Below are 16,448 nucleotides of genomic sequence, written 5' to 3'. Positions count from 1 at the left end.
GATCTGATAAAATTTTATATAGAAAAAAAAAGAATCACTATTTATTTGTCAAGAATCATCACGAAATTGTTGCTACATTATAATTTTTTCCATAACCTTCTCCACAAAGAAAAAGAAAAAAAAAAGCAAGAATGGATAAACGTACAATTGTGTGTAATGGTTATGTTATTCATTATGGGTGCTTGATTGTTGGGTAAATCAAATAGGCAGAACATAACTGAATATATAGAGGTGTACATTTTTATGATATTCTAATTGGGTGCAAATTTTTGTAACAGACGATTGAGTTCCTTTTCCCCGAATAGTTAGTACTTCATCATCCCGAGAGATGAAGAGAGAGAACGAAAAAAATAAGGAAGCTCGGATTCCTGCATCCAAAGATCCTCTCTTTTTTCTGTTAGCAATAAATCACTTGATGGTATGTTGGTCAAGAATGTGATTTTTTTTTCGTTCCTTTTTATTTTTTTGATCTCATGACGGCAGGCCAAATTGGATATAATTTAACATAAAAACCATCGTTGAATAGAATAGTTTTCAATTTTAATTTCTTTGTTCATCTACTTGTATTACTTTTTTTAATATTTCTAATTCAAAATTAGTTCATAAATGACAGTACATAAACTTATTATCTTAAGACACGGAGAATCGCAATGGAACCACGAGAACAAATTTTGTGGGTGGATAGATATTCCATTATCAGATAAGGGTAAAACAGAAGCCGTTTATGCTGGCGAATTAATTAAACAACATAATCTTGATCCAGACATCTTATTCACATCCAAATTAAAAAGATCAATTGAAACCGGGTTGAGTATATTGGAAGTTTTACATAAACCTTGGATAGATCATATTAAAACTTGGAGATTGAATGAACGTCATTATGGGAAATATCAAGGAAGAGATAAACATGAAGTTTTCCTTGAATTGGGTAAAGATAAAGAAAAATTCCAATATATCAGAAGAAATTATCATGGATTACCTCCATTAGTTGAAATTGGCCAAGATGGATCAATTGATGAAAGATATAACGATATTATGAATAAAGAAATATTACCACGTGGAGAATCATTGCTGATGGTTATGGAAAGATTGATTCCATTTTTCAAATATGAAATCTTGGATAATGAGATGATTCAAAAGAATAAAACCGTTTTAATTGTGACACATGGATCAATTGTCAGAAGTTTAATCAAATATCTTAACCATGTAAGTGACGATGACATTTCCAAGATTAATGTACCTACAGGAATCCCATTGGTATTTGAATTGAATGATAGGGGAGAATTGATCAAACCATATTATTATCTAGATAAAGAAAAGGCAGAAAAAGGAATTGCAAAAGTTAAAATGGAAGGTCTTGAAACAAACAGACCCCAGGAGGGTAAATTATAAATCTACAAAGAAAAAAAAAATAAATAAAAATTCAATAGAAATGAAAACAAACCAACAAATAAATAAACGAGGTCAGTAATAGAACATGATAGATCAATAAAGACGACCGATTATCAATAGTTGATAAACATTTTATTTTTTTTGGGTCGAACACTTTATTGAGTATTTTTTGTTGTTGTTTCACTTTTATTGCAGTTTTTCTTTATGGAGAAATTAGGGCTATGCAGATTATGTAGGATTCAATTTTATTTTTGGGTTTATACGACATTTTTTTTTTTTTTTTTTTGGTTCCAAAGACGGATGTAAAGTTTTTCCTGTAATGGATCAACAAGAAATGCGGACATCGGATAATTGTGAAACTAGCCGTAAATTAACAAAAAGATCAAATTATTCCCTTTTATTCCCTTTATTTCCTGTCATCTAATTATCTGCACTTTTTTTTTTGTGATGGGCTAATTATGGAGAATAGGGGAACGGACATTGCTTCTTGAATCAGATAACCGGCCGAATCGCAAACCAAACGCAACGCAACGAAACGAAGCGAAATGAAATTCAAACGACACGACGAGTGACTATAACCATAACCACTAATTTGACAGGCCGATAGTCTAGAACCTGAGAAATAGAGCAACTAAAGAAAAAAAAAAATAGAATGAAACAGGTTCAGGTATTATCCTATATGCGCATACGAGATTTGAATTTTGTCTGTTTGTAGTTTGCTTGGTTACAGTCAAGTGACTCATCTTTGATCTGTTTATTATTGTTTTACTTGGAGCCCCTCTAGATTCTCCTCATTACCCTTTGGAGGTGTGACAAGAAGAAAAGCAAAAAAAAAGTACACCTCTTTAAACGTATAGACATGAACAATAAGGTGTTAAACATGAAAACTTTAACTGTATAATACCATCTCTACGAGGAAAGTGAGCTTATTTTCTTTTAGTTATAGGGGGAGTTTATGTTAGCGGTTGAACAACGATATACACTCATCGTTCCAATATGCGGTATTTCTATTAATTGCGTTTTAAGATCTTCATATTCTTCTCTTTGTCTCTCTCTACAATTGCCGGTAATAATATTGTTGCTAAGCATTACAACAGTAAAGCACAAGAAGAAGAAGAAAAAAAAAAGAAACAAAGGGCTGACAAAGCGAGACATTGGGTCATTCATATTCATTTAACTAGAGCATCTCCTCCGGTACACAATAATTTGACAGAAATCCGACTCAACCCAACATCCACACACACAAAAAAAGGGAAATGAATAAAAATGGTACAATGATTCGAGGACGGACTTGGGTTTCGCTTACCTAGGTTATGAGAATAGGGGGGGGGGGAGAAGATGGAATACGGAATAAGGATATGTTAATTGTAACAGTTTCATTACTCTCATTCTTTTGTAATGTAAACTATGATATGTGTAGATCAATTGGTTTGAGTATGTGGTGAGAGTAGTGTGCGATAGGAGAATGTTTACGTAATTAAAGATTATAGAATGTCATGGAATATTAAGGAACTTACTTTGTTAGGCATTTTGCCCACACTACACTACCCTGCAGTAGTAATGAGGGCAGTGTGTGTGTGTGTCTGTGAAGAGTGAGTGTTTCTTTTTTTTTGTTGTTGTCTTCTTTAATGATTTCCGTTTTTGTCATTTTGTGTAACATATGCAATAGTGTACACATCATCCAAAAAAATAATACTGAGTTGTAGCAGCATACGACATTACTAACAAAAAAGAGATTAATAAGCGGATATCTCACCCAGACACACGCACTTTATCACTTACACATAGATTATACATACATACAACAAAAAAAGAGGAGACAAGACAGAGAGAGACATTTTTCTTCTTACATATATATAAAAGGAACTTGCGTATATATAAAATACTCACACTCCTTTTTTTTTTTATGATTTTACCACCACTTTTTTTTTCCTTTTACTTTCACGTTATTTTTTTTACAACACAACTTTTTACAACACTTATAGAGTAATGACTTCATTGGCTATCTTACCACAATTAAAGAGAACTATAACAGACATCATGGATGAAGAATTGTATCAATCTCCTTCATCACCTACCGTCAACAATATTAACGGTAGTAATTTTAACTCCAACAGCAACCTTACAGCTAATGCAAGCAATAATAACAATTTTAATCAAACCAATAGTCCCAACACATTTTATAATGCCCCTTTTAATAATAACAGCCAACAAACAAATTATAACTACAACTCATCAAGAAACTCATTCAACTCATCACCAAATTTAACTACTACATCTAATTTACCTCCGCCTCCTCCATCTACAAACTTCAATTTAGGTAATGTTCTAAATATACCTGACTCATTTTTAGAACAATTGGCATCACAAGAATATATTGATCATTTGAAATCACAACAGCAACAACAACAACAACAAGTTATGTTTGATTCGGATGATTTTTTTGCTCAAGATTTCACATCTCAACAACCTCAACAAATTAATCCATTCAACGATTACGGTAACCCAAACTCATTTATCAGACCACTTCAACAACAACAGCAACAACAACAACAAGCTCAACAAGATGCTAATGCCAACGCGTCATTACCACAAACATTCCCAACTAGAAGAAGAAGAAAGATTACTTTGTTGAATGAAGGTATTGACGGTGCATCTTCTCATAAAAAGAAGCATTTTGACGAAGAATACATGTTGTACAATCCAGACATTTCTCCAGGTCAAATCATTAACCAAAATGAGTTTGACTCATCTTTGATTATTCCACCAAACAGTAATGACTTGTTTTTATCTGAACAAGATCAATCTAATGCTGCTGCCAGTGATTTGATTATTCCTGGTTACGAAAATGATTATTTGTTTTTGGATGAAGATGATGAACAAATAGAAGAGGATGTTTCTGATGATGAAGGTGACGATAATTACTTTCAAGTTGACGAAGAATTTGACGACTTTATGATGACAAATGGTAACTCCAACTTTGATGATTTCTCCAACTTTGATAATTACAACAATGATACCATGAATGGTGCCATCAAACTTGAAGAAGATGTACTGGAATTTGAGCAACCAAGAGAAGTCTCTCCATCTGCTATTTCTTCCCAAGATAATGATGATATGATGGTTGATGTTGAAGAAGAAGCTGTTGCTGATAAACCAGAACCAGCTGTAACTCCAGCACCACCTGCGAAACACACAACCAAAAAGTCTAGTGGTAAGGAAGGTTCTAGTAAATCCAGGAAACATCATTCTTCTCATTCTATTTCTGGTGCTGAAATCACTGCTAATAATCCAAATCATCAATGTAATTTGATCAATCCAAGTACTGGTGAACCATGTAACAAGCAATTTTCTCGTCCATATGATTTAATTAGACATCAAGATACTATTCATGCAACCATGAAGAAGATTTTTAGATGTGTTATTTGTGAAGATAGATTACATGGTGGTCCAGGTAATTGTAAGGACAAAACATTTTCAAGAGGTGATGCATTATCTAGACATATTAAGATAAAACATGGTTTGGTTGGTCAAGATGCTTTAGATTTAATCAACGAAGCCAAAGCTAATGTTGAATATATTCCAGTATAATCACTGGGTAGTTCAAGGGGATTCGGTAATATTTTTTTTTAAGGGTTTTATTTTTTCTTCTTTCTTATTTTTAATTAAAGGGTTTATTAATAATTTTTATGGCGTACAAACTGGTTTGATTTTTTTTTTTTTTTAATTTTTATTTGTTAATAAGAATTTATCTTTTTTATTATTTTATCTTATACCTTTATACACTTATATATAGTTCTTATCTATTTTTTTTTTAACGATATATCATTCAAATACATGTACATAGTATTCGTTATAGATACTTTGTACTCTTAAAACTTTACTTATAATTAATATATATATATACATTATCTTATTACTATTGTCTAAACAAAAAGTTATGTAAAATGCTGTCTCTATAAATAGAATAATGGAATGGATTAGGTCTTAAACGATCATTGAACCAGATCGTGATCTAGATCGAGATGATCTAATTTTATTACCGATTGAATCTGTATGTTTCTCTGTGAAATCGTCCATTTCTATTTCTGAAGAAGATGGTGTTATCATTTGTTGAACGATTTCACTAATCAGTTGATTACGTCTATCCAGTGATTCAACAAATCCCACTTCTTTATTTGTTTGATAATCATCCAAATATTTAAATTTCAAATATTGATATGCAATATAAAAATCTAAACTCATTTGAAATAATCCAGCAATTAAGAAAATTATCAGAATATTTTGAGCACCATATAATAAATATGAAATTTTAGTACAATCACCACATAACCAACTTAATAACAATATGATTTTGAAATTTTTAACCAGTTGTAATCTATTTAATAATAAAATTTGAGGTAATGGTAATAAACTTTCAATAAATAAACCCAACATTCCAATAATATTTGTATAAATTAAATTATCTTTTAAAAAAATTGTTAATATCCCAAAAATCCCAATAAACCAAGTTATAAATAACCAATAATTACGTTCATATTTCCATTGCCAAAAATTAAAAGGTCTTTTATAATAAACATCAAAAAATCTTAAACCTTGATTGAAATAAGTTATAAAATATCCCCAAATATATTTTAAAGTATCTAATGATAATAATTCCATTGAATTAATCCAATCACCTCTCCAATACAGTTCATGTTCTAAAGTTGCACTACTTAATCTTCTTGGAATTCTTAAATTTAATTCATTTTCAAAAACAGGTAATGGATTTAATAATTCAGGATCATAATTATTTGGTCTATATTTTAATGAAATTTTTAATAATATACTTTGAATAAATATCATTACTATTGATTGTCGTAATAATGTTGGTTCATAAGGGGAACAAATATAATAATAAATACGTAATATAGCTGCCATAAACATAGTACAACATATATCAATTGAAAACCCTACTGATGTTTGTCGTTTTTGTATACTATAACATGTTGATCCATATGAAAATAATGGCGTAAAAGTCATAATTATATTGATACATAGTTGTAAATCTGGTAGATATTCTAAATATGGCCGATAGTCTTCAGGTAAGATTTTTAACATGATTTTTTTAAAATAGGAATAGCAGTAGTAGAATTAGAATGGTTAATGTCACAAAGTTCTTATTATACATAGGTATACTGAGTTTGAAAAGTAATTTGAAATCTATACTTGGTTAGGATATGTCTTTTGAATAAAAAGGAGTATTCGGATGTTCTTCGTTTGATTACTTGCTTCTTTCTTTCTTTTTTTTTTTCGTTTCTCTCCGTGATGTGTGGGAAATCGAGTGAAAGATATAGGAGGTTTTTTTTTTCTTCGGGTTGTACTCAAAGCGACTTCTTATACGAGCCGGCTGGTTGGAAAATTTTTTTTCTTCTTACTTGTTTCCTTTTCTCTGATTTTGTTGCTCTTCCTCTTTATCATTCTCTCCGATTGAAAGTTACAGAAACCATCGAGGCGAAGTATGTTTCAAAATTATAGGGGAGCAAAGAGGGAGGCAGGGAGGAAAGTATCCAATTACTTCGCCGTATGGCTTAAGATTTAAACCAAAAGAAGTAGGCTTAAATTAATGCATACATAATCCCATTCGGGATTCCAAAAAAAAAAAATGAAAAAAAAAATTGAGACAAATGCAAACACTTCTTGGTGCAAAATTAAAAAAATAGTCTTACACAAACTATACAGATAACCCACGGCGAGCAGTTATAAACGACGATGTTGATGATTGAGTATGATGTGGTAATGAATAACCAAACCGAGGTGCAGGTAATAATCCATTCTGACGCGATTGATGGCTTTCAGTATACAATTCTGAAATAGCTTGATCAACATCAATAAATTCGTCTTCATTCTCTTCCAGTTCATCTGTAACAAGCTCATCATCATCCTCATCATCATCTTGGCTTGCGATCTGTTCAAGAACAGGAGAGTCAATAACTTCTTCAGCAGCTCGACTCATTCTTGATTGATTATACCTAAACCCTCTAAGTAATTCACGTCTTATGGCTGATTCATCTTCTTCTCTTGGTTGTTCTTGTCGTTCTAGTTCAGATGCATCCATAAATCTACCATGATTCAAATCAAAATCTGGAAATTGAACAATCTGTTCAATCACTCTGTTATTTGATCGTTCTTGATATCTGAAACCTCTATACAATTCACGTTGATTTTCTTCTTCTAATGATATTGCAAGTGCACGTTGTATATCATTTTCATATTCTTCCGGTCTTTGTTGTAATCGTTCTTCACGTTGTTGTTCTTCAAAACTATGAATCAATCCAGGCAAGATACTATAAAACTCACCATCATCAACTTTATTAATTTCCCATAAATTGACATCTTCAGGAACAATTCTTAATTTTATCAATTTTCGAATCACTTTCTTTAAATTCTTTTTATTTTTTATTAATTTTTTATTAATTCTTAATACTGGAACAGAATATCTTGGATCAAATGAAATTAAATCAACTTTACGATGTAGATGTTCCCTATATGGTGGTGAATATTCTGTTGTGGTTTCAGTTTCCATTAATGAAGGTGAATATTCATCCAATGGTGGAGGATCAATCAAATCCATTGAAAACATTGAAATATCAACTCGTGCGTTCAATCTTGCAAGTATCGCGTTTCTTGTTTCTTCTAATGTACTCAATGGTCGTTGATTTTCGTCTTGCTGTTGGTGAGGTATACTAGGAGTATTATATGGTTGTTGTTGTTGTTGTTCTTCTTCTTCCTGTTGAATAGGTGTTTCCAGAATATTAGGTACCTGCAGTTGGTGTTGCTGCAAATTTATGTCAGTTGAATGCCGTTCATGTTCATTAATATTCGGTGTTAATAAAAGTGGAAGACGGATATCGGAAATAGGACGCATATTAGTATCACGGGTACTACTATTATTATTTGATTGATGATTATTGGAACTTCCTTCCTCAATAGTTTCTTGATGTCTCAACTCCATTGCTCTCCTTGCTCTTCGACTGTTTCTTGCTTGACTCCCTGTTCTTTCTAAGATGCATGCAACTGCTTCCGTTTGGGTTGGTTGAGGAGCATCATAATAATAATTGTCTGTGTTGTTTGTAATTTGCAGTGAAGTTGACGGTTCCATAGTTGTGGAGGTAGTAGCATTGCTTCTAGGTGTTTCCAATTGTCTGGCGGTAGCTCTTCTAGCTAGTTCCATCTTTTTATTTTTCCGTTTTGGACGGGTGCTGGTAGATATCATTTGATTCCGTGCCGCTGTCGTTGCAGTGCCACTAGAATTAATTTGACCGGATATATATGTTGTCAGTGAATCATTTTCATGATCTTCATCACTGACTAAATCGGCAATGTCATTAATTGGGTATGGTGGATTTGGTTGCGGGGTTCTTCTTTGTTGTCGATTATTATTATTATTATTGTTATTGGATTTAATGGTCTGTTTAATTTTCCGTTCTCTTAAATTGAGTGATTCTCTTGAAGATATACTTGATCTTCTATCTCGGTAACTACCCCTTAATGGCCTTGTCCTATTATTAACTGCTCTTTCTCGTTCACGATTTCTAATGCGAGTTGCCGATGATGATGATGATGATGAAGACGATGGGCGTTGATCTCCATTGATGGAGTCCAGAGAGTTGGATTTCTTGGATTTGTAAGTAGTTGTATTAGGTGATGATTGCCTTTTCTTTCTTTGTCCGCGTGGTGTAGTACATGGCTGTGGTCGTTGTTCCTCTGGAGATGGAGTTTGATTTATTGATAAGCTACCACCTGGGATAATTATTCTTGTTGATTTATAAGCGATTCCTTTGTTTGAATCAGTAGTCGTAGAGCTTCCAATTTGAGGTGATGTACGTGGTGATGCTTTCTTTGATTTTGGAGTTGGTTCCTTTGGCGATGAGGATGTTATTGTTCTTGTTGGTGTTGCAGGCGCCAGTGATGCAGCTGGAGCCACCGATTTCTTGCTAAATATATTAAGCACCATTACCCCATGAAACAAAATAGAAACGAAACTAAGTAACCGTTGTTTCAATTAACAAAGACAGAAGTAGCTGATATATTTTCTATTTTTATTTTTTGACGTTATATTCTGATGGGACTTTTTTTTTTTAAATTTGCTACTGAAAGGTTTATTGGTGCCAAATTCGGTCGAGATGATTCTAGTACAAAAGAAAAAGTTGGGGCCCCAAAATAGGAGATATAGCACGAAAGAAAAAAAATAAAATAAAATAAAACCAAAAATTAGATATCCGAATTAGGAAATAAACCACTGTTTTGTGACCCGATGTTTGATCGTAGTGATTGATATTATAGACAACCAAATATATATATAAAAAAAGGAGAGCTGATATCAACACCTAACCGATGAAGAATGATGAGTATGAATTAATGAACAGGGAGTATTTAATTTTTGTAATTGTAGCTAGAAACTGATGATACCACAAATTCTTCAGATGAAATGAGTGTGACAAGAAAACAGCAAAGAAAGAACAATACACATTCAACAACAAAACTACGTAATTATTATTTATACAAAGTAGATCTTGTTGTTCACTTTCTAAACACCGATTCACACCCCCTCCTTATACTTCTTATTAACGGATACTGTTTACACAAGTTCTACAAAGCTGTAAATACATTATGTGTGGTTAATTTTTTTTTTTGATTTATATGTTAGCCAATGTATCATCTTATGTATCATGTGATCTGAGTTTCCTAAAGTTAAAATTAAACAATTGATTGTGATTATATATAATTTTCACAAGAAAGTATAATTTGTATGTGTGGAACCACCTTCCTCCAGATCCTTGTTGTTAACCATCTATTGACGAGTTTTGTATCACTTGATATCAATGGCTTCGTTCAGTTTTTGCAACATTTGATACGGATTGATAGCTTCATCTATCGTTTGTGAAACATATTGTAATAACTACAATGGAGTCTTGTAGTATTTGCGATTAGAATGTACAATTCTTTGTCCATAGTCAATTGGACAAGAGAGAGTAAAACAGCTAGATCTCCGGTTAACAATTGATTTTGTATGAAACATCACAACCAGTTAACGTGAGTAAGATTTTTGAATATGTAAATATTATACTATTATAAATAAACAATATATATAAATGATTTCAATAAATTAGAACTTTCAAGGTGTTGTATAGGTTAAACCCCCCACAACCACAATCAATTCCTTCTTTTTCTTTATTCTTCAATGGCAAATCAATTTAAACCAATCAAAATATTAATTAACTAATAAATAAATAATGAATGTGATAAGCTTCCCATGTGTCCTAATCAATTGATACCATTATTATCATTATTTTTTTTTCTTCTTCTTTTTCAATGATAACTTTTAAAATTAGTTACCAGCTTTACCGTTCTTATGGTCATCCAATTCTTTTTCCAATTTTTCAATGGTTTCCTTTTGTTGTTGTAATTTTTCTTTCAACTTCTTCAATTGAGCAGCTTCTTGTTTCTTGATGTAAACATTTTCTTGAGCTCTTTCCTTTTCAGCAAAGGCATCTTTGGATTGTGAGATAGCACCTTCAGTTAAAGCAATTCTGGAAGTGGAGAATAATCTGACACCTCTGATTGATGATCTGGTAATTTGAGATAACATTGTTGATGTTTTGAATTGAATAATTAATTAATTTAATTGAAACTTTCAAAAGAGAAAATACTAAACGAATCAACAAAAGAAGGAGTGTGAGGGAAAGACAAAAAATTGTAAAGAAAAAGTTCAATTGGTGGAGAGAGAGCGAATAATAGAAGAGAATGATTGTCACTGAGCAAATGTTCAATGAAGTAGAAGAAAAAAAAAATAAATAAAAAAAAAAATAAATCTGGCCATAAGTTCTTCTTGTGCTGGCGGTGGAGTTGGTGGTAGTGGTGATGGAGGAGGTGGTGGTGTGGGACTAGGGAAAGAATCAGAGTGAGTGACTGCAAGAAAAAAAAAAAAAATAGCCAAAGGACACTACTAACAATTTCACACACATCCACACAAAAGAAAAGAACACGGGCTGTGGAGCAATCGCGAGTTTCTATTGGTCAATAACTCCGGTTCATGGGGGAAGCACTTCTCTAATACTTAACATCTATTCTTTTTTTTTCTTTTTTGTTACATATGAACTTGATTCTAATAAGTATTGACACATTAAATTCGATTAATTGTATATTATGTACATGAGAATAGTTAAAGAAATAACTAGAAAACAGAAACAAATTCACACCACCTCACATGTTTCTGGATGGCATATATCTTGCATGTCTATGTTTGGAAGACAACAATCCTAAACTTCTAGCATACTTAATTGCCATAGCTAGTTTCTTTTGGTTTTCAGCACTACAACCAGTCACATCACGTGACAATATTTGACCAGTAGAAGTTAAGAATTTGGATAAGATTTCTGGCATCAAGTATAATGTTTTAGGATCGATTCCTGACTTAGCAAATGGGTCAACCAATTTCTTTTTGTTTTTGGCCTTTTGTTCCATAGTGAATCTATTCATACTGAAATCAAATGGAGTATAAGTATCTCCCATTCTGAAATGCCTGTGTAATGATGGGGCAATGTAGATTGGTGGATCAGTAGATTTGGTCATTGTATTTGTAATTTTAGTCATATTTTCATTTAAATCAACTGGAGTCGATGATTCAGCATCTCCCCAAGTAGTTTCACTTTTCAAAGCTTCAACATCATCTGGATTTAATGATTGTTGCTTAGATACTTTTCCTGCACTGAATTTGACAATACTAGAAGACAAAAAACGTCTACTAGTTGGAGCAATGATAGATCTCCCAGATACTCTTAATGAAGGAAACATATCAAAATTAGAAGTAGTTTATTGGAAAAACTGTTTGTATCTAGATTGACAGACGTGCTTCACTTATCCTCTTACCCAGTAAAATTTTTCATATTCTCTCTCTCTCACACACACTAACCATTTCGCAAATCAATGGAAAAAAAAAAAAACAACCAAGGGTCGTGTGAAACTTCCCATTCAGCGAACAAAAAATTTTGTGCGTGGTTTGAACAATTATCATCGATCATCATTTGAATATTAATTATCAACATAAAATTACAATTCAGAAGCAACTACACCCTTTCTTTTTTTCTTTTGTTTAAAGGGTTTCAATCTAGATTATAAATTATTAAATAATTTATAAATTAAAAGAGTTGCTTAGTTCCTTTATCTATTTGTTTGCAACTTATATCATTTTAGAATCATTCAGTATTTTTTCCCATTTTATTTACATTGCCGTGGCAAAATAACAATAGTTTTAATTATTAATTAAACCCATATTTTTCATATATTTTTATATATATATATATTCGATTAACATATTACCATAACCAAGAAGATTATATAATATGGGAGAACGAGGACCAGACCAGTGGTTGGAACAAATCAAAAAATGTATAGCATTGTCAGAATCTGACATGAAACAATTATGTGAATTAGTCAAAGAGTTATTGATGGAAGAATCCAACATTCAACCAGTTCAATCTCCAGTTACAGTATGTGGTGACATTCATGGTCAATTTCATGATTTATTAGAATTATTCAGAACAGCCGGAGGATTACCATCAGATGATAATCAAACAAATTTTATATTTTTAGGTGATTATGTTGATCGTGGTTATTTCTCCTTGGAAACATTTACATTATTGATGGTTTTGAAAGTTAAATATCCTCATAGAATTACTTTAGTTAGAGGAAATCACGAATCAAGACAAATTACCCAAGTTTATGGGTTTTATGAAGAATGTTTAACCAAATATGGATCAACAACTGTGTGGAAATATTGTTGTCAGGTTTTTGATTTCTTAACATTAGCAGCTATAATAGATGGTAAGATATTATGTGTTCATGGTGGTTTATCACCAGAAATCAGAATGTTGGATCAAATTAGAGTCTTGTCCAGAGCTCAAGAAGTTCCTCATGAAGGTGGATTTTGTGATCTTGTTTGGTCCGACCCTGATAATATTGATACTTGGGCAGTTTCACCAAGAGGTGCAGGATGGTTGTTTGGATCCAAAGTTTCACGTGAATTTAACCATATCAATAATTTACAATTGATTGCCAGAGCACATCAATTGGTAATGGAAGGGTTCCGTTATCATTTCAAAGAGAAAGATGTGGTAACTGTTTGGTCAGCTCCTAATTATTGTTATAGATGTGGTAATGTTGCAAGTGTTATGCAAGTGGATGAAGATTTAGACCCTAATTTCAAGATATTCAGTGCTGTTCAAGATGGTGATTTGGCAGTAAAGAACAATACCAACAAAACACAAAGAAGTGATTATTTCTTGTAACGAATGATGATTGAATATGTTCCCCCCCTTCTTTTTTTAATTAGATATTTTAATTTTATTCTGTAACTATGATTTTTTTTATTTTTATTAATGTTAAACTACAATTAACGGTTATTTTTTTTGCTTATTTTAATAGAAGAAGGTACTGATATGCAAATTTATTTCTTTGCTGAAGAAAGTTTTTTCCAAACCAAACATTTATTGTTATTCTACATTTTGAACCATATCTTGAATTTGCATTAATCACTTCAATTTATGTTATGTCATGAGTGAAATAAGTGTATCATGTTGGTTTGTGAAAGTATTATTTGCATTTACACCAATTTTTGGTTTACATTTTTATTGTTTTCCACCTCCACTTTCTTACAATCTGTATAATAGTTCAATATTTCTGAATATTGGTATATAATTTAATATAAACAAGTTCTATCTTAGATTACTACTTCTTTGACTTTCTTCTCATTCTCTTTATACCAATGATCTTTTTCACATCATCAGAAAGTCCAGATTTCTTCTTTGGCTCACTTTTAGCAGCATTATCATTGGATTTACCACCTTTGTTCATGTTACCCTTGTTCATATTACCTTTCTTTTGAGAACCTTTTCTACCTTTCTTTTGTCTCTTTGAATCAAATTTTGAATCTTTATTGTTTTTTTGGTTATCATCATCTTCATCACTGTCTTCTCTCTTTCTCTTTTTACCACCATCTTTGTTTATATTACGAGCAATCATTTCCTTTTCTCTTCTTCTTTTAACAACTTGAGCATTTTCAATGGCAAATTCAACAATTAATCTTCTTTTACTTAATCCTTCCAATTCAGCCATCTTCTTTTGTTCATCACTTAAACCTTCTAAAATTTCTGGAATAGATACTTCATGAGCATTCAACCATCTTAAACCCATCAATGCAGCTTTATGATCTCGGAATTCAATGAAACCATAACCTCTACTACGTCCAGTTTCACCTGAACCTTTAACTTCCATGATAACTTTGGCTTGTTTCACAACACCTTTATGTTTTGAATTTTTAGATTTGACAGGTTCTTCTTCTCCTTCTTTATCACCAAAGGAATGCTTGAATTTAACAGATCTATTAACTTCTTCTTTAGATAATGGTTGTCTTTTTTCTTCTTTAACTTCAGTAGCAAATTGGACAACAGCTTTTCTACCTAATGCTTTCAAAGCTTTGGCATTCATTGCTCTTGGTAAGTTTCTGATAGCTAATCTAGTTAATGATAAATGTAAAGTTGGATTCTTGTTTAGTTGTTGAACTCTCAATTTGTAAGATTTTTCTCTCAATTCTAAATCAGTTTTCGAGATAAATTGTGCCAATTTGGAATTTTCAGTAATTCTACCTTCGTTCAACAAGAACAAATTACGTTTATCCTTTTCACCTGGTGCTTTACCCAAAGCTTCTTTTCTTTTCAATGAATTTCTTTCAGCTAATTTATTGGCGGATTCTCTGTCAACAGCAGAAGCAATTGATAAAATTCTACCTTGGTATACATATGATGGAGAAACATCATCAGCAATCAACATAGATGTAGAAGCAACACTTGGTGCATTATCAAGACAATCAAGATAAGCAGATTCTTTGGCAAATGCAACAAAAGCAGAACCTTTAGACAATCCAGTTTCCTTGTCGACAACAGGTAAGGCATATTTAACTGGACCAAAAGTACTGAAATGTTCTTTCAAAGATTCAGCATCAGCATCGTATGGAATATTTCTAACAAACACAGAATAAGCTTCTTGTTTATTTAATTTCTTTCTAGGCTTACGTTCTTCCTCCTCCTCTTCTTCTTCTTCAATGTCAATTTCAATATCATCAGAACTATCAGGTTCATCATCGGAATTTATTTCGTTCAATTTATCAAAATCTTCATTTTCATCATCATCATTCTCTTCATCTTCTTCTTCATCATCAGATTCCTTATCGTCTTTTATTTCTTGCTCATCATCTTCTTTTTCATCTTCTTTGGCTTCTTCAGATTCTTCCTCTTCTTCATCTTGATCATCTTCTTCGTCTTTCAATTGTTCCCATTTAGATTTTTCAACCGCAAAATCAACAGCAACTTCTCTACCATCAATTTTTAAACCTTGACATTCTTTAACGGCTTTTTCTGCAGCAGATTTCTTCTTCATGATAACAAATGCAAACCCACACATTTGACCACCTTTTTTCTTTGGAATATAAGCATCAAAAACAGCACCATATTTATTGAAAATTTTCTTCAATTGATCTGGTTTCTTACAAGACCATGGTAAATTTCTAATAATTAATCTTGCTCTTCTTTTTTCAATAGGAGTAATTTTTGAATTATCATTAGATTTATTTCTTCCTTCTTGTGTTGATTGATCTTTTCTATCTCTTCTTTTAGCAACATCTACTCGTAATAAACGTCCTTTAAATTTAGTTTTCCTACTTTCAACTAAAGCAGTTAAACAATCATCATCCAATGTAAATGAAACAAAACCAAATCCTCTACTCTTTTTTTCATTATCTGTAACTATAACTGCATGTTTAACAGGGACAAATTGGGAGAAAAATTCTGATAATTCTTCTGATGTTGCTTCAAATGGAATTGAACGAACAAATAATGTCTTATGATCTAAACCATCTTCTGATGGTGTACTTTTAGTACTAACTGGTTCTTCAGACTTGACTGTCTCAACATGAACACTTTTATCTTCTTCAGTTGACATCGTGGTTTGATAATTAAAGT

The 16,448-nt window shown here is 31.9% G+C and overlaps 7 protein-coding genes across 7 annotated transcripts; 3 read left to right on the top strand and 4 right to left on the bottom strand. All coding sequences in view use genetic code 12, as the record gives it.

Annotated features, from left to right (window-relative positions):
• Positions 1-606: 606 nt before the first annotated feature.
• Positions 607-1,392, top strand: GPM2 (Gpm2p; the record flags this gene model as incomplete). Its single annotated transcript, XM_002550381.1, has 1 exon — positions 607-1,392. The coding sequence occupies one exon, from the start codon at positions 607-609 to the stop codon at positions 1,390-1,392; it is 786 nt and encodes a 261-aa protein (XP_002550427.1).
• Positions 1,393-3,381: 1,989 nt separating this feature from the next.
• On the top strand, positions 3,382-4,983 carry RPN4 (stress-regulated transcription factor; the record flags this gene model as incomplete). The annotated part of the gene is made up of 1 exon (XM_002550380.1): positions 3,382-4,983. The coding sequence occupies one exon, from the start codon at positions 3,382-3,384 to the stop codon at positions 4,981-4,983; it is 1,602 nt and encodes a 533-aa protein (XP_002550426.1).
• A 396-nt stretch (positions 4,984-5,379) lies between these two features.
• On the bottom strand, positions 5,380-6,492 carry CTRG_04723 (uncharacterized protein; the record flags this gene model as incomplete). The annotated part of the gene is made up of 1 exon (XM_002550379.1): positions 5,380-6,492. The coding sequence occupies one exon, from the start codon at positions 6,490-6,492 to the stop codon at positions 5,380-5,382; it is 1,113 nt and encodes a 370-aa protein (XP_002550425.1).
• Positions 6,493-7,105: 613 nt separating this feature from the next.
• On the bottom strand, positions 7,106-9,388 carry CTRG_04722 (uncharacterized protein; the record flags this gene model as incomplete). Its single annotated transcript, XM_002550378.1, has 1 exon — positions 7,106-9,388. One exon carries the CDS (start codon positions 9,386-9,388, stop codon positions 7,106-7,108), a length of 2,283 nt encoding a protein of 760 aa, XP_002550424.1.
• Positions 9,389-11,637: 2,249 nt separating this feature from the next.
• CTRG_04721 (mitochondrial 37S ribosomal protein bS18m) lies at positions 11,638-12,228 on the bottom strand (the record flags this gene model as incomplete). The annotated part of the gene is made up of 1 exon (XM_002550377.1): positions 11,638-12,228. One exon carries the CDS (start codon positions 12,226-12,228, stop codon positions 11,638-11,640), a length of 591 nt encoding a protein of 196 aa, XP_002550423.1.
• A 548-nt stretch (positions 12,229-12,776) lies between these two features.
• Positions 12,777-13,721, top strand: SIT4 (type 2A-related serine/threonine-protein phosphatase; the record flags this gene model as incomplete). Its single annotated transcript, XM_002550376.1, has 1 exon — positions 12,777-13,721. One exon carries the CDS (start codon positions 12,777-12,779, stop codon positions 13,719-13,721), a length of 945 nt encoding a protein of 314 aa, XP_002550422.1.
• Positions 13,722-14,160: 439 nt separating this feature from the next.
• NOP4 (mRNA-binding ribosome biosynthesis protein) lies at positions 14,161-16,428 on the bottom strand (the record flags this gene model as incomplete). Its single annotated transcript, XM_002550375.1, has 1 exon — positions 14,161-16,428. One exon carries the CDS (start codon positions 16,426-16,428, stop codon positions 14,161-14,163), a length of 2,268 nt encoding a protein of 755 aa, XP_002550421.1.
• Positions 16,429-16,448: the final 20 nt, after the last annotated feature.

This window comes from Candida tropicalis (genome assembly GCF_000006335.3).
Source record: "Candida tropicalis MYA-3404 genomic scaffold supercont3.6, whole genome shotgun sequence".
Taxonomy (NCBI): Eukaryota; Fungi; Ascomycota; class Pichiomycetes; order Serinales; family Debaryomycetaceae; genus Candida; species Candida tropicalis.
Note: the sequence above shows the minus strand (reverse complement) of the source record. Positions and strands in the feature narration are given on the sequence as shown.